The sequence below is a fragment of the Diuraphis noxia genome, unplaced genomic scaffold (assembly GCF_037042655.1).
Source record: "Diuraphis noxia isolate RWA-SAM2 unplaced genomic scaffold, SU_Dnox_SAM2 contig0002, whole genome shotgun sequence".
Taxonomy (NCBI): Eukaryota; Metazoa; Arthropoda; class Insecta; order Hemiptera; family Aphididae; genus Diuraphis; species Diuraphis noxia.
This window is the reverse complement of record NW_028301712.1, coordinates 35,358,088-35,376,836: the sequence shown is the minus strand read 5'-3', so window position 1 is coordinate 35,376,836 and position 18,749 is coordinate 35,358,088. Positions and strand designations below refer to the sequence as shown.

The 18,749-nt window shown below is 27.7% G+C and overlaps 2 protein-coding genes across 2 annotated transcripts; one reads left to right on the top strand and one right to left on the bottom strand.

Annotated features, from left to right (window-relative positions):
- Window positions 1-5: 5 nt before the first annotated feature.
- Window positions 6-8,377, bottom strand: LOC149058382 (EF-hand domain-containing family member C2-like). Its single transcript, XM_089219901.1, has 11 exons — window positions 8,014-8,377; window positions 7,762-7,929; window positions 7,454-7,604; window positions 2,473-2,693; window positions 2,121-2,354; window positions 1,803-2,046; window positions 1,436-1,687; window positions 1,179-1,354; window positions 694-1,109; window positions 250-349; window positions 6-145 (listed from the first exon to the last, which is right to left on the bottom strand). The coding sequence occupies exons 1-11, from the start codon at window positions 8,059-8,061 to the stop codon at window positions 65-67; spliced, it is 2,091 nt and encodes a 696-aa protein (XP_089076027.1). The 5' UTR covers window positions 8,062-8,377; the 3' UTR covers window positions 6-64.
- Window positions 8,378-16,166: 7,789 nt separating this feature from the next.
- Urod (uroporphyrinogen decarboxylase) lies at window positions 16,167-17,892 on the top strand. Its single transcript, XM_015517636.2, has 3 exons — window positions 16,167-16,767; window positions 17,020-17,267; window positions 17,347-17,892. The coding sequence occupies exons 1-3, from the start codon at window positions 16,348-16,350 to the stop codon at window positions 17,726-17,728; spliced, it is 1,050 nt and encodes a 349-aa protein (XP_015373122.2). The 5' UTR covers window positions 16,167-16,347; the 3' UTR covers window positions 17,729-17,892.
- The last annotated feature ends 857 nt before the right edge of the window (window positions 17,893-18,749 follow it).

The window sequence follows — 18,749 nt, the reverse complement described above, 5'->3', positions numbered from 1 at the left end:
GTTGGCCGTTGAGTGGGGGACCCGTGAACGTAGTACGTAGCATTATTAAACTTGTATAGTGTTATTATAATAATTTCCGTAAATCGTTGACGAACTCGTCGACTCTGATGAACGTTTCATCTGGTTTTCTGTATAATAATATGTCCTGGAGGGAAAATTATGGATACAATTTCAGCATGTTATACTAACGTAAATACGTTTATTATAATATTTATTATGTTTATCATATTATTTATTATTCTGAACTACCTTCGATGAACCTTGTGATCCGGCAGTAGGGTTTTTAGTATAATTTAAATATTCCAGCAATTCAACGTAATCCACTTTATTTGTCTCTTGATGAGCAAATCTAAAATAATACTTATTTTTGTTATTATTAATTGCCTATATGGCATACAATAAACTTTGAGTTTTTAAATCCTCAATAAGCTATAAAAAAAACCGAACATATTATTATATGACCAAGCTAATATGCAAATTCTAAAATAAATTATTAATTTGATATTTTGATATACCTAGATACAATATATTATTATTAACGTTGTTTCTACAAATCAGATAGGTACAAACTACAAATTACCTATTAAATAATAATAATATATCGTGAAGACTTATTTTCTGTGTATCTACCTGACTACCTATTCATAAATATATATTTTATAGTGTATATTATACATAAATACATAACCTTACCTCTCTAATAACATATTTATGATTTCGGTGGAAAATGGTAGCTTTGCACTTTTTAAAGCTTTGAATGCACAACTGCGTTCAAGATATCCGTCCTTCTTATCCAAGTTTCTTTGTTTAAAATTAATTTCAAGTCCGTCGAAACCTACAAACAATTCTCGCTTCAACTCATCTTGCAAAATGCTTCTGAATAAATTGTCAGATACTTCTTTGTACATTTCGTGCTTTTTGTATTGTAATGCCAAAACAAACATGCCATGGCGACTAAAATTTGGAAACTTATTCAGCATTATTTCGATAAATTCATTTCTTTCGATTTCATTTTTGTTTTTAAAATGTTTTATGCTTAACGTATCTATATCAGATTTTACTATATTTGATATTTGATTCATAACATAATCAACATCACTATGTGGAAACTGTTAAAATATATTTTAATAAATTTTGAATTTTTAACCATAGTATATTTAGGCACAATGCAAACTCACTTCATTTGGATGATCCATCATAAACTTTAACGTCCTATCTTCTACATCAACAAACACAAATTGGAAACCATCTATAATCAATTTGACACCAACGTATAATTTAAATATTACATTAAATTCATTTGGATTTTCTTTTGGAATTTTCCGTTTTGAAAAAAATCTACAACCTATAGCACCTAAAAATACATGAAATCAAAAAGTTACAATACAATATAAGCTAATATAAAATATATGTACCTAAATATAATAAAACTCACCAGCAGTTTGTACTTTAATTTCGGAAACAGAAAAACTTTGATCGCTTAGAAAACATTTTACAATAAATTCTTGGTTTAGATTATTTGGTTCCTGAGGTACAATTTTTGCTTTAAAAACTAAGGCTTCCATTGTTGAATGACTAAGTAGTTTATTCAAAACATTTTCATCCTGACACACTGGTATGGTTTGAACAGTCGATTTTTCTTTCTCTTCTATTACTTTTGGAGTGTCGATAGCAGATGGGAAATTATCTAAATTACAATAATAATACATTAAATAGGTTATAAATGTTATAATAATAAGCATGTGTATACTAGGTATATGTTAAAAACATTAGAATTATATTACAACATTTTCAAAACCTACTCAACCCATAATCTGAATAATATTGCTTGGTATATTCATCACAACTAGACAAGACTATTTTACGGCTATAAACGTCAATTTCAGCTCCAACATGTAAATTTGACCAATGATAATAACAGTCTTGAGTATCACTCAAATTTCCCAAAGGATCAAAAGCGTACCATTGATTCGTCGAATTTATGGCCAATACATTCAATAAATCACTTTGTTCACTAAAACCCGGTGGTTTTACGTAAATTCGGTCCTAAAACAAAATCAAAGCACCATAATAATTTAGCATACATTTCTATAATGTAATTGACAATTGTGATGTAATACTTTTGGGAGTTTTTGTCTTTTGAGAAATGTTTTTAGACCACCATCTGAATTATGTTCAACAATCTGTATTGTATCATCCGCTAAAAAGTAACGAACTTCCAAAATATGTAAGTCACCATCAACATTGTAACGATCATCCCAAAAACCTTTAAAATTTAAAATGCCTTCGAATCCTTGATTTTGTTTATAGGCCGGTGTCATTACTTTACTCGTGGGTTGCTGTTTTTTTGGTGTCTATTGATTATTTGTTATAAAATTCATTAAAAGTTAAAAATTGATTTATAATCATATTATCACCAGTTATAAATGTTATTATGATTATAACTTGTTTATTAAATAATATTATTATTACTTTTTCTCTTTGGGTAAAATATGGATCAACTGGCATTGGCATGTTTTCGGGTACATCAATGCCTGTTTTTTTCAAAAAATCTCTAGTGAAACTATCAACGCCGATTATTTTAAACTTTTTTCCATAAAACTCCACAGTAACTCCGACATTGAAGTCTAATAGTTGATAGTAATCGTTATTGTTATTTGATGACGGAATTTTATGTCGTTTTATCAAACATCCTGTTAATTATCCAAGAAATGCATACAATTGAATAAATAATACGGACATATAATATATTATTATAGTCGAATAAATAATATCTGGCGGGTGATTATAAAAATAAACTTAACTACCTCTACCTAATTATTCAATGCATCGTGACAACTTAAATTTGTTAATATCAACTTGTAATTAATTTATTAATGTATGAGTTTATTTTGGTAAATTAAAAATTATAAATAAGCGATAATATTTTATGCATTGAAATTATAATTTAATAGATTATTACGATTATAAATATATATATAAATCATAAAGTATTATATTATTAAAGACCATAAAACATTAATTTGCATATATTTGTATGAATTATTTGGATTATCTGCGAAACGTGGTTAACGGCTATTTAAATGTTCAAAACATAATTAATAATATTGTGCTACAGACACATAATTCATAATATTGTTTGTATTTATATCTAAGGTTATAAAATTTAACACCAAGTTTTCCATAAGTTTTGCTTCAAATAGCTATAGAGAAAATTTGAAGCGTCATTATAGGAAAAATGTTTTGAGCGTTTGAGTTTTAAATTTTTATGAAATCACGTAATGATAACGATTTATCCTCAAACCAGGTATTCGTATATCTATGATAATATAAGGTATTATGAATTATGATAACTACATGATAACTATACTAATTGATTAACTAACCATGCCTTATGCAAAATGCGTCTTAATTGAAAAATAAAATATTTGTTTCAAAATAGAATATATGACAATATTGAAATATAATATATCCTAGACTGACAAATCATCTCCGTTCAGAATCGTTTTTCGTAACAATGATACCTATCATTGCATTCAAATTTAATCCCATCCATTACAGTAATCTACTGTACAGCAGAGCGACATCCACTTATTTTTTGTTTGATTTTCTTCGATCGGATTTTGTTTGTAACACTGACTATAAAACTTAATAATTTACATATACTGTCTAGTGACTACTCGACAGTAGGTAGCTACATACAATCTACATAGGTACTTACTTTACTTTATACAATTAAGCAACTAAATTACCAATAAAGTAATAAGTAATTGTTTTAATAGCTAAATGGCATGATAATGTATTGATTTCTTAAAATAACAGGAATATATTATAACGATAACGTTTTAATATTATTTATTAAAGCTTTAATAGTGTGAGTGTCTGGCATTCATTTGTACTTGCTCTCACTTCGGTGCATAATAGAAGATACCTAAGTAAGTATACAGTATACTTCCGACTACTGCAATTTTTTCACAATATTTGATTTAAAATAATAATAATAATTGTTATTTGTTATCACTTATTACATTCAGTAAAATATCATGTCAGAAACTCGATTTCAAAACGGTAACCTATACTGGCTATACTTAACGAATATACTATATATAGTATATATATATAGCTAACTATAGTTAGCCGCCTAGCCGGTTAGGTTTCTATAAAATAGAAAAATGGCCTTTCTAATATATTTTTGAAGGAAATACAAACTTGTATGAACATTTTTAATGTTTTTTTTTTTTTTTAATTTTATTTAGAAGTATGTGTATAGAAAGTACAATAAAAATTAACTAACATTACAATAAATTCAATATTTTACAGAATTTGACATAATTATTTGGCATAGATCAATAAATTTATTTTAAATACAAACTTACTGGGACTAAGCCCCGTGGCTTAAATTACTTCTTAGAACTTACATAATATAAGTGTTCGAAAAAAGTATAAGAATGTATAAACAATTAAATTTAGCATTGTGTATTTTCTTTCCTCGATGGCCTTGAAAATCGGAAATACTTAACCGATATCATTTTTAAGTATTTAACTCATTACTAATTATTAATTAGTATAGGTAGGCACTTAATACCTAGGTACTATAGTATTTTAACCTTTAAATCAATGATTAATAAATAATATTAAAACGTTATCGTTATAATATATTCCTGTTATTTTAAGAAATCAATACATTATCATGCCATTTAGCTATTAAAACAATTACTTATTACTTTATTGGTAATTTAGTTGCTTAATTGTATAAAGTAAAGTAAGTACCTATGTAGATTGTATGTAGCTACCTACTGTCGAGTAGTCACTAGACAGTATATGTAAATTATTAAGTTTTATAGTCAGTGTTACAAACAAAATCCGATCGAAGAAAATCAAACAAAAAATAAGTGGATGTCGCTCTGCTGTACAGTAGATTACTGTAATGGATGGGATTAAATTTGAATGCAATGATAGGTATCATTGTTACGAAAAACGATTCTGAACGGAGATGATTTGTCAGTCTAGGATATATTATATTTCAATATTGTCATATATTCTATTTTGAAACAAATATTTTATTTTTCAATTAAGACGCATTTTGCATAAGGCATGGTTAGTTAATCAATTAGTATAGTTATCATGTAGTTATCATAATTCATAATACCTTATATTATCATAGATATACGAATACCTGGTTTGAGGATAAATCGTTATCATTACGTGATTTCATAAAAATTTAAAACTCAAACGCTCAAAACATTTTTCCTATAATGACGCTTCAAATTTTCTCTATAGCTATTTGAAGCAAAACTTATGGAAAACTTGGTGTTAAATTTTATAACCTTAGATATAAATACAAACAATATTATGAATTATGAACTACAAAATAATTTGCAAATATTCATGGTTTTGACGAATTTCTGTCAATATTTGAAATTCAAATGCTAATAAAAATTTAATTTGAATTTCCGGTTGACATTTTTTTTGTGATAAAGATTGACAAATTTGTTAGGAATCTTGTATTAAATTTTCAAATCTTAGATTTAAAAAGAACATTTTTTATGAATTTCTAGCTTATAATAATTTGCGAATTTTCGTGATTTTTACGTATGTTGTCAAAATTAAAATTTAAATGCTTGTAAAAAAAAAAATGTGACTATACATTTCTTATATTTTTCAACTGCTATTGTAAAAATATTTTAGGAGTCTTGTATAAAATTTTCAAATCTTAGGTATAAAAAGAAAAACTCTAATGGATTTCGATCTAAGATAATTTGAACATTGCCGTAATTTTTATGTATTTAGTCAAAATGTGAACTGTAAATGCTTATAAAAAAAATTTGTGACTATATATTTCTCTTATTTTTCAAATGCTATTGTAAAAATATTTTAGAAGCCTTGTATTAAATTTTAAAAACTTAGGTATAAAAGGAAAATTTTTTATGAATTTCTAGGATAAAATAATTTACGAATTTTTGTGATTTTTACGTATGTTGTCAAAATTAAAATTTGAATACATGTAAAAAAAAATTGTGGCTATACATTTATTTTATTTTTCAACTTCTATTGTAAAAATATATTATGAGCCTTGTATTAAATTCTCAAATCTTAGAATTAAAATTATGAATTTATGAATTTCGATCTAAGATAATTTGAAAATTGCCGTAATTTTTACGTATTAAGTCAATATTTGAACTTCAAATGTTAATAAAAAAAAATAATGCCTATGTATTTTTATAATTTTTTAATCACTATAAGAATAACTTATGAGGAACTTTGTATTAAATTTTCAAGTATTTTGATTGGGCCATAAAAATTTTATCGACACTTCATAAAAAAATTTTTAGAAAAATTGAAAATTTCAGTTGTCTATAAATACCTCAAAAAAAGTCAAAATATCATGTAAAGCAAATGCCAATCTAAATAACTGGTAAAATTTTTCAAGTATCTATGACTTAAACTTTTTGAATAATAACAAATGTTTAAAATCGTTTGAGGATAAATCGTTATCGTTACGCTATTTCGTAAAAATTTTAAATTCAAACGCACTTAAAATTTTTCCTATAATGATGCTTCGAGTTTTCTCTATAGCTACTTGAAGGAAAACTTATGGAAAACTTAGTGTTGTATTTTTAATCCTTAGTTATAAACGCAAAAAATTTTATGATTTTTCAACTTCAAATTTACTTGCAAATTTTCGCATTTTTGACAGATTTCGTAAAATTTTGAACTGTTAACGCTTATTAAAAAAAATTGTGACTTACGATTTTTAATTTTTTTTAGCTACAATAAGAACAACTCATAAGGAACCGTGTATTAAATTTTCAAGTTTTTTTAGTCGTCCAACATTTTTTTACCGACACTTCAAAAAAAAATTCTCATGAAAATCGAAAACTTCAGTGGTCTATAAATAATTCAAAAAAAGTCAAAAATGTTTGAAAATTACACTGTCTATAGATAACACTAACATAAACATTTGGTGAAAATTTCAAGTATTTACAGTGATTAGTTTTTGAATTACAACCATATAAAAAAATCGATTTGGTCGAAAACTGATTTTGCGTAATAATTCCCGTTTTTCTGTCATTTTTTTTTGTTTTTCTCGATTTTTTTGAAAACTGTTGGAAAATGTTTACTTTTGACATCAATAATGCACCAAGGATCTTCAATTTTACATCGGAAACCACCCCCAAAGTTTTAAATCGAAGCATTATTTCAACTAGTTATGCTGTACACAGACACAAAAAAAAAACACACATAATTGTAAAATCAATACAAAAAGAACAATCAATTAATATATTATTTATACATAAAACCAAATGTTATCTACGAGGTAACTTAATGTTATTTGTTTTAATTCAAAAGTCCATTTATACCTGTGTATTATGTTATATTTATAGTTGTGTAGTTGTGTAGCCGTGTAAATAAACAAAATATTTCAATTTCAATACTAATAAAAATAATTTACCTTGTGGTAAACCACTGTTGGTAACGACGGGTTCCACTACCTTAATTGTGTCATCTTCAAGAAAATAAATAATTTTGCATTTTCTTAAATTATAGGTACATCCAAAACTCTCATTCACCGTACTTTTGAAATATGCATCGAATGTTAGGTTCTAGAAAGAACATCAAGCCCCGATTACTATTTTTAATGTTAACATATTTATATATTTTATTAGTTTAATTCCGCCTGAAATTATGATAACTTTTAACCAAATAATATGTAATTAGGTGTACAACAGTATTTACATACTTCACCTACGGTTTACTTACCTGTTTATCAAATACTAGCCAGGTAGGTTTTTTAGTTTCTTCGAGATCTGAAGTGGAATTAAAGACAGGATAACATTTCTTTTCATTTTTGACATGTAATGATCTGATGATATGTACACCGTTCATGATGTCAAAATCAGGGGTCTTCGGATACCTTGTTTTAATTTCCTTGTAGTTTAAATTTAATTGTATTAAATTAAATATATTTGTAAAAAATGACATTGTATTGAAATATACATAAAATTATTTTACTTTGTTACAAGTTTGAAATCCTGGTATCATTGGCAATTTGAAAGACATTGTAATGCTTGGGATTATTCAATACTTGCATATAAGAATATAATCAAGCTTTTATAATGTTGAATAAAAATATTTTAACTCATTTTTAAACAGCAAATTATGATTATATGGTAGGTACCTAACCATATTGTAATAATATAAAATGAACAAATGAAGTATACGCGGTTATAGGTATCATGATTTAATATGTTTTGTCAATACTATTAAATAATCTGAAAGGGGTGACTACTATTACTATTTATGTTGCGTAGCTTGGAAACAAGAATTAGTTGCAGTCGTAATACCTATAACGTTAACTATTTTAAACGTCTGTTGGGTTAACACCACCCGTGTGAATTAAGAACATTAGAACGTAGCAGCTGGTATATTGAGAAATCATAGGACATAGGTAGGTATTATATTAAATCAACATTTTTGAATAAGCTATAATGTCCATATAATAATAATAATAATAAGTTGTTGGCTCTATTATATCCTTTTAAATCAAAAAAATATGTATAAACAAGTAATAACTGCTAAACGGTTAATAAAATATATTACAAATACTGCGGTTAATGTGTTTTTATATGATATCAGTAAAACCGCTAATATTACGAATATATTATATTTAATGTGGGCCATCTTATTATAAAAGGCATTACTTTCTGTGACGTGACATCTCCCGCAGTGTTATCTCCGTATACAACATAATATAGTAAATTTCCGTTTATACTTTATAGAGAACTAATTTTGCGTTGTTGGATTCAGTAGTGTTCCCATAGGGTATACAGACATATAAAGTAAAATATATTCCATAATATTATATGCTCGCCCGTCGCCATATGCTCTCTCAAGAATTTGTTGAAAAATCAAGAGTACACGACTGCGAGTACTCTCAAGTGATTCGCAAACAAAAAAAAATGCTCGTTAACACGGGACAGATCCCGTCGGTCTTTCTGACTGAACTGATTGAGGAGCTCGTATCTCATCTGAACTCTTGAGATAACTTTGACACAATGACTGCGGCGTAAATGATAGAACGAATCACTATTGGTTCTTCGAATAAGCAAAGGTACTATTATAATAGGCACCTTCTTTTTCGATTTCAAAATATTGGTGAAACTCTAAAACAAATTACCGTAGACACATGAAATTTTCACTAAATGTTTATACTGGCATTTTTTTAACTTAACAAAATTTTCAAAATATTTCAAATCTTTTTATTTATAGACATTTGAAATTTTCAATTTTTTTTAGTTTTTTTTTTTATAAATAATTACAATACAATTTTATTCGTTTTGTAAAAATTGTGTGCAAGTCCAGATTCACGAAATTTGCAATTTAATAAATATTTGTAACCATTTTAATTATTAATAATAATAATGATAATAATCAGTATATAATAATAATTATTATTATTATCGTATGGCGTTCAAAAAGCAAGCGTTGAAACTCAATAAGGATTTTGAATTAAATAAAAATAAAATGATAAAGTTATAATATAATTAGTCAAATCTTCTGTCCAATTTCTGTTTAATCTTTTGGTAAATATCCTCTATAGTTTGTATCATTAACTTATGACTCTCCTTGAAATAATGTAACTCATAAGAACATTTTTATATTTTATTTTGAATAACAATATTTTGAATAAAAAACAACAATGCCTTAACAACCCCTTCATGCATAGTGTGCCATATGTGACCTATGATATGTCATATGTGGCACAAATAAGTTTTTCGTAGTTTGTTGCTGTGAAAATATAGCTATGACGTTACTGCATATACGGCCAGATTCGGCACAAAAAAACGAACAATTTTGATGTAAGGTACATCCATCTAGTGGTAAAATTGTGAAACATAGATGAAATTTAATTCGCTCCAAATAAGTTTGTCACCAAGAGTCGTTATCACTTATTTTATGTTATCGTAACAAAAATTGATACTACCGAATTAAAAAAAAAAAATACCATTTTGTTCGTCTGTTTGTCAGCTTTATTTTAAAAGTAAGTACTAGTTTCTAAGTATAATACTTTTTGAAATATAACAAAAACTTAGTATGTGCCATATTTGGCACAACATGCATTCAAAACATAGTAACTGAATTTTTTTTTAGTTCTAAAAATAAAAAAATACCACACTTAATATTGGACTTATGCATGAGTATCATAGAGCATATATTGAGTACATGGTGGCCGGAAATAGCAAAAATAAAAATTGTATACTTTAATGAATGATGGCCAATTATAGCACCAACAAACTTTTAGTGCATATAGTGCCATATTTGATACAAATTAAACTTTGATTAACTTTAAGGGGAAGTTTGACTCAAATATTTTTTAAACTATTTTTCTCGTGATCCTGACGTCTTTTACTATAACCTCATTTTTTTTCAGGGATAAATAAAAAGTTATGCATGAAGGGATTCATACTCCTATAAAAACTACATTATAGCCCTGTTTAAGTATAACACATTTACATATTTTAATATTGAAAGTAAATTCATTAAAACATGTGTTTCTAAAAATTTCAAAAGCGAGATTTGCCCAATTAAGTCCGAATGGGTTAAAACCCCACAAGGCCACAAGTGCCATTATAATATTCTCATACAACTTGCCAGTCGCCACTAAATTCCAAGGTGTTCCGTCGAATAAAAAATCAGGGTTACCTGTCGCAGAAATATCGAAAACTAATAAGCATTACCAATAATCATGAAATTTTGTTAAGAGGACGTGATACCCGCATGTGTTGTCTCCGTCTTACAAATGCGTAACATGGTACATTTTTCGCTCAGCAGAACACGTGTAGCTCCGTTAACTTAAAAATTAGAGTGAACTGACCTCTTATAAAATTTAAAGGTAAGATTATTATCTGGACAACCTCATATGCTTTTTATTTTATATCAAATTTAAAGCGAGTTATGAGTATTTTAAAATTGTGAATTTTTTGTGCATCTTAAAATACTCATAACTTCCTTTAAAATTTAAATATATTAAAAAGCATATGAGGTTGAGTAGATAACAATCATACCTTTAAATTTTATAAGAGGTCAATTCACTCTAATTTGAAGCAAACGGAGCTACACGTGTTCTGCTGAACGTAAAAAATTTACTATATAATGCACTTGTAAGACAGAGACAACACATGCGGGTATCACGTCCTCTTAACGGCAAGGTTTGTACTGTATTTCAATATTGTAAAAATGTCTTGCGTCTACCGCGAAAATTGGATCAGTTATATAAGTTATAACTTTACTTTATCTATATATAATATATATAAAGAGACTTGTCCTGGGTGATTCCCAGACCAAACCGCTGGGTCTGTTTATAAATGGTTGCTATAACAACCTGATTTATGTGTTGACACGTTAATTATCACTTTATTATTATTATTATTAAATAACCCGTCTTCGTATATGCGCCCTTACAAAGTTTATGTGTACGGTAACTATACGGTTTTTTCTAAATTAATATTGAAATGTATTAATATAACAAGGTGTTTTATTTATTATTTTCGAATATTAATGCGTCTTCGTATACGCACCCCAGTTTATGTACGGTTCTTTAACATGATTTGAAAAAAAACATTTTTGTTTCTGAAGAACACCCCATACATAATTTTTTATCTTCAATATGTCATCCATTGTATTTGTATACGTATATATATTTTATTAATTTATGTAATAATAAAATACTTATCTAGTTTTTTCCTTGATGACTACTACCTACATATAATATTATGATTATATTATTCAAAGTTTCAAAATGAGATAAAAGTTACCAACAACTTAAGGCCTCACCACAATTGGAATTATTTTTTGCATTTAAACTTTGAAAAAACGAACCGCGTCAAATATATGTGAACGAATTAATTCAAAACAATGTGTTTTGATCATTCGGGCGGTCGAACCGCTCGCAGTTTGACCGCAACATGTTGGTTACAGTCGATTTTTCAACCGCGACTGTTTGGCTGAACCGCAAAAGTGTGAACGCGTATCAGGCGGTTGCATTTAAATTTTAAAATCAAACAATTTAAATTTGTTAAGCGGTTCAACCGCTGCGGCTCAGTCGCCATGTGTGGCCCTACCTAAATAACATTTTTTACATTCTTACAAATTAATAAAAAAATAATTAATATGGTTGTCGAATTACTGAACATAAATGGCACAATTATGCCCCACACTATCATTCAAATTATTGGTGACGGAGATTGCCTGATTAGGGTAATATCTTTTGTGTAATACAACACTTGAAATAAGGCCCAAGAAGTACGTAAAAAGATAGTAACCTATATGTGATAAATCCTTGGGAATATTATTCAATAATGTCACATGACAGTGATGGAAATAATTATCGTTGTTCTGCTGAGTGCCGACTACTTAAAAAAAATTTTAAAATGTAATACTTGTAGAGGTTTATGTGAGCTGGTGGCAGCCGGACAATTATTTTTGGTATTTATTGAGGTGTACCTCAATGGTGGACTGTATGAAAAATTTGGTTCAGAAACGAACTCCGTAAAGATATTTCGTATTAGTTCTATGCAAGACCTATTTAATGGGCATTTTGATGTTTATTTACCATATGAAGACGAATTGACTTTATAATATGTATCTGACGATTTTGATAACATACCCAGTTTACAAATATCATCAGAAAAAAACAGCTTATACAATCAGCTACTAAATATCAGCTAAAAAATCAAGAAGTTTATATAAAGTAGCAGCAGCCAAGTATAAAAACAAAAAAAACAGAAGTAAATAGGGAACAAGTTCATAGATATAAATAAAATAATCCAGGAGGACGATTAGTAAGGTGAATCCTTCCGTGGAAAATAAAAGCTTTTTCCGGCATGAAATATGAATCGGAAATAGATTATGAGACCGATGAAACTGTATCTTTGGGTACTATGAGTCATAAATGGGTATATGTATACTGCGATGCTCTTAAATTCAAAGAAGAGGTGCCTAGAATGAGTTGTGCCGGTAAAGTACAACTTCCGTCTTTTTTACCTCCCGAACCTCTTAATAGTTTGATTATGGGATTCCATCCTGATCACAAACATTTCATGGACCGTATTAGAAATTACAATAACTCATTTCTCCAGATAAATTAGATTGTATCATTATAGTGCGGAAATACCTGATCCTGAAAAAGATTCTCTCCTTTACGATATTCTCAAATCGAATATGATCCATATAGGCTAGAATTTAATTTAATTTAATGTAACTAAAATTCCAAAAGTTTACAAAATTTTTTATACAATACCCATGTATTGTATAAAAAGCCTAGGATCAACATATCTAAAAGCAGCCTGTAATAAATATAAAAACTGATAAAATACAACATGGTATAAATGTTTTAAGTCAAAAATTGACATTTTTAGATTATAGTTTTATTAGCATCAACAATTTTCATATTTTCATATTTTTATATTTTTTTGGTACAGATAACATAAGTCAAAACTATAACCCACTATCAGTGAAATTTGTCTTGGTATAAACATTTTAAGTCACTTTATATAAAGTACAAAACACGTATGTTTTGTTAAGAGTTTTGGATCAGACAAGATCGATAATTTAAAACAGTCTTAAAATCTTAAGTCAAGTTAATATTTTAATACCATACATTTCAATAATTTATTATTGATCAAAACAGCATAAGTCATCTAATTTATTTTATTTAATCAAATAGCAAGTTGTTATTTAATTAATTTAAAATATTATTTTATTAAACAAGTTATACATGTATTATTATGTTTTATTCTATTCTATAGCAATGTTATTTTACAGTTTTAAAATTATTTGTATTATATGTTTTGCTCCAATTAAACAATATAAAGTTATCATATTAAATGCATGCCTTGTTGAAACTTAATGATACATATAGAGTAAGTCATAAAATAAAAATCCAATTATCTTAAGTCACTTAAAAACAATGAAGAATTGATTTTAAAGTTCTACTTAATAGTTAACATAAAAGTTGGTACTTACATTGAATACTAAATTAAATTAATTATCATCCCAGACATAATTATCAACGATTTTGAATGATTTTTCAATGTTTTGTTTTGTCTTCCTGAAAACTAGTTGTTTTTGACTTAAGACATTTTTACCATACAACAAAGAATTTACTATTGAAGCAATAGTAGGTAACACAAAAAAGTGGGTACCGCTCTGCTGTACATTAGGTGGTGGGTGGACCTCTGACTAGGGTAGGTTAGATTTTTTGAATGCAATGATAGGTATCTTTGTATACGAAAAACGATTCTGAACGAAAATGATTTGTCAGTCTAGGATATATTTTATTTTTCAATTAGGTCGCATTTTGCAAAAGGCATGGCTGTTAATCAATTTTTCCAAAAACATTGCATTTAGTTATCATAATTCGTAATACCTTATATTATCATAGATATACCTACATATACGCCTGGTTTGAGGCTAAATCGTTATCGTTGCGCGATTTCATAAAAATTTAAAACTCAAACGCTCAAAACATTTTTCCTATAATGACGCTTCAAATTTTCTCTATAGCTATTTGAAGCAAAACTTATGGAAAACTTGGTGTTAAATTTTATAACCTTAGATATAAATACAAACAATATTATGAATTATGAACTACAAAATAATTTGCAAATATTCATGGTTTTGACGAATTTCTGTCAATATTTGAAATTCAAATGCTAATAAAAAAACCATGTATTCTTATAATTTTTTAATCACTATAAGAATAACTTATGAGAAACTTTGTATTAAATTTTCAAGTATTTTGATAGGGCCAAAAAATTGTAATTGACACTTCAAAAATGCTACTCATCAGTCATCTTACTTATTTTGTCAGCAATATTTTATCCCAATATAAAATTTTATGAATAGATTGACTGGTTGGCATTTAAAAATCAAAAGTCGATTGCACCTACAAAAATAGGGATCAACATATTATTAGGGGGTATTCAAATGTAATGAAATTTCGATATTCCAAAAATAAAATTCTTTTTCCTAATCAGCTCTTGTTTTTTACAATAATTAGCTATTTCGATAATCGATCAACTCAATTTTATATTCATCAATATAAAAGCATTGATGATAGGGCCTCAGCCTTCAATTGCCTTTCCATCTGGGAATGCGCCCGACGCGGCCTCAAATATATTTAACATAGTCGTAGGCTCGTGGCCTACCCATATCTTTATTATCTATGATATGCAGATGACACTATACTAATAGCGTTTTCCACCACACCGTGCTGATGGCACTATTGCACCCAAGGTTTATAGATTATAATCTATAAATCTTGTATTGCACAAAGGTGGCACTGGTACAGCTCACTGATAATCGTCCATTATGAAACATAAAATCTATATTCTTACTTCATGATCTGTAGTCTATACTTATCAGTTATCACTAATATATATATATATATTTATCATTATTATATTATTATCTATCTCGATGATAAATAATAAAATATTTAATTCTTATCATGATTATGAAAAGATGAACGAGCCCCAAGAGTAAGTTCCAAGCACGATTTAAGATAGTACTATCTTAAATCGTGGTTCCAAGGCTCGTTCGATTAGCATTGCACTTGGTGTAAAAAACCGGCGTAGTGCATGGACAATGAAGACAAGTGAAACATAAGAAAGTCCACTCAGTGCACATTAATCTTGACGGTGAAACATAAAAATATGAACCGGTGCAGTCAGTGCAGTGTGGTGGAATCACAGAGCATTATTACCTTAGATCATATTGAATATTACTCTATGGGTAGAATACGCTAGTACAGTTCAAGATAAATATACCACAGATTATATAAAATAATATATAATTAAAATTAATATAAATATTAATATAAATTTTATATAATCTGTGATAATACTATCTTTAATCGTGATATAATATGCCAATGATATTTTCGAAACGAGTGTACTTTCAATAAAAAAAAAGAAAGTACCTAATGTCATATTATTATTATGAAGAGTAAAAATTCAATCATTTTTGAAAATCATACAAAGAAAACTAAATTGTTGTTTAATTCAATTATTAATTTTGTGATAAATATCATATAAAATGTCTTGTTATCAATAAAAGATAAGTGATTGGTTTATTAATTTTTTTATGATTTAATCAATTTTAATGTTGATTCTGTCTTCTGTGCTGCAACTAGTACTGAGTACTGACTGATAATTAATTTTGTTATTAATTATTAGGTTTTTATTAGTCATTTTTTAAAGAATTTTATCCTCAAGTTCTCCATATGTTGTTTATAATTACTTATGCATTTTAATTGTCTCAACGATTTATATATTTTTTAACAATATGAATTTTCCTGCACTTAAAAATGATCGTATTTTGCGAGCTGCTAGAGGTGAAGAAGTTGATCGTATTCCAGTGTGGATAATGCGACAAGCTGGTCGATACTTGCCCGAGTTCAGAGAATTGCGATCGCGTTACGATTTTTTCACTATATGCCGAACACCAGAGCTCGCATGTGAAGTCACTCTGCAACCAATTCAGAGGTATGATCTAGATGCTTCCATAATTTTCAGCGATATCCTGGTGATTGTTCAAGCATTAGGCATGATTGTTGAAATGCAACCTAGTGTGGGACCTGTAATTCCAGATCCTCTCAAAGAACCTATAGATCTAAGCAGACTACACCAATCAATTGATGTTAAACAAGAATTAGGATATGTATTTGAAGCTATAACATTGACTAGACATCGATTAAATGGCCAGGTAAAACTGTAAAACACATATTGTAGCATATTATATATTAATAACATTGAAAGTACCTAAAAGTGTTTGGAATAAAACTCTTCAATGATTAAATCTTACAAGACTACCTAAGTACACCAACAATAGTAATTTTACTAACAAAAAACTTTTTAATGAAATTAATTTTTGTTGTTAATTTTTTTAGGTTTATTTATTTTAATTTTGAATAATAATAATAATAATACTCTTTATAAACTTATCACTTTTTTATAGGTACCTCTTATTGGGTTTACTGGTGCACCATGGACACTCATGTGTTATATGATAGAAGGAGGTGGTTCCAAAACTATGTCAAAAGCCAAAAAGTGGTTGTACAAATATCCAGAAGAAAGCAAAAAATTATTACAAATCCTTACAGACATAATAGTGAAATATTTAGTAGAGCAGGTGAATGCTGGTGCTCAAATGTTGCAAGTGTTTGAATCAAACGCGGAATATTTGAACTCTGAATTGTTTGACAGGTATTTAAAGTAGTAAACTATAAAATAAAAATAAAAAATAATAATTGAAATAAATATCCATATAAAACTTATTTTTTAGATTTAGTGGTCCATATTTATCGGCCATTTGCTCTCGTGTTAAAAATGAGTTAAAGGGTAATAGTGTACCAATGGTAGTATTTGCCAAAGGCGGTCACTATGCTATCAAACAATTATCTACTTTTGATTATGACGTTATTGGCTTAGATTGGACAATCGATCCTGTTGAAGCTAGAAAAATTGTTGGTAACAATATAACTTTACAAGGCAATTTAGACCCTTGCTCGTTGTATGGTCCGCCTGAACAAATAAAAGAAATGGTCAAGAATATGACGTCCAAATTTACAAAACACAGATACATCGCAAATTTGGGTCATGGCATCTATCCTGATGTTGATCCAGAACACTTAAAAGCTATGATTAATGCTGTACATGAATGTTAAAAGTCTATTCATTCTTGTATTGGAACCATACGAGAAATTTAATTTCTTTTATTTAGTTGATTGGGTTAAATGGAAAATATTTTATTTTTGTAATACAACAATGTTATTTAAAAAGTAAAATTCATTCAAATATTTATATTTATTAAACATCTACCTACTTCATATTTTGTTTGAATTGTTTTACTAATATATCTAGTTAATTGTTTTGTTTTCATTAAAGAATTCTATCAAAAAAAAATAGTTAGAAAATACTCTCTCAGTTAAGTGTTCTAAATAAATTGACTTGTGACATTATGAACTGTCCTATTTTAACTAAACTATGGATAATCAGTTATCACCTCAAAAATCTAACTAAACATAATATGTATTTCAATTATTGCCTATTGGTTATTGTTTTATGAAAAATCACACTTTATTACTAGGATATTAATATATTATGCAAGACTTACTTTCAAATTGACCAAATTATACGGTGCTCGGTGGCCAAACTGGATAAAAATGTAGGGGGACAAAGCAATTTACTAATCAAAATCAAAACAATTAGCCCCTTTGAATATATTTTTATTCTATTTAATATATACTTAATAGTTAGTTTTTATAGTTCTTAAAACTTATTTTAAAGGTTTAAAACAATGGCCACATCCTTCTGTGTGGCTCATTACAAATTTTTAAATAAAACAAAATAGGTATTCTAACAAAAGGTAAAATTATATTTAGGTATTAATTTTATAATACTAATGATGATAATAAAATAAAAAAATATATATATCAATTTGGTGGCCTGCTCAAAGATGATTGCTTCCCAAAGTGGCACACCGAACAAAAAAGGTTAGCCATCTCTGGTTTAAAACAAACTAGTGTAGGAACTGATTTTGATAAATAATGTTAATGTTAAGTACTAAGAAGGTAGACACACAATAAAGAGTTCAAAAAATATGCATGTTGGAGTAACTTATGGGAACAATAATTATGACTCTCCCCCTCAACTCTAGCAGTGAGTCAGTATATTTTATATTTATTC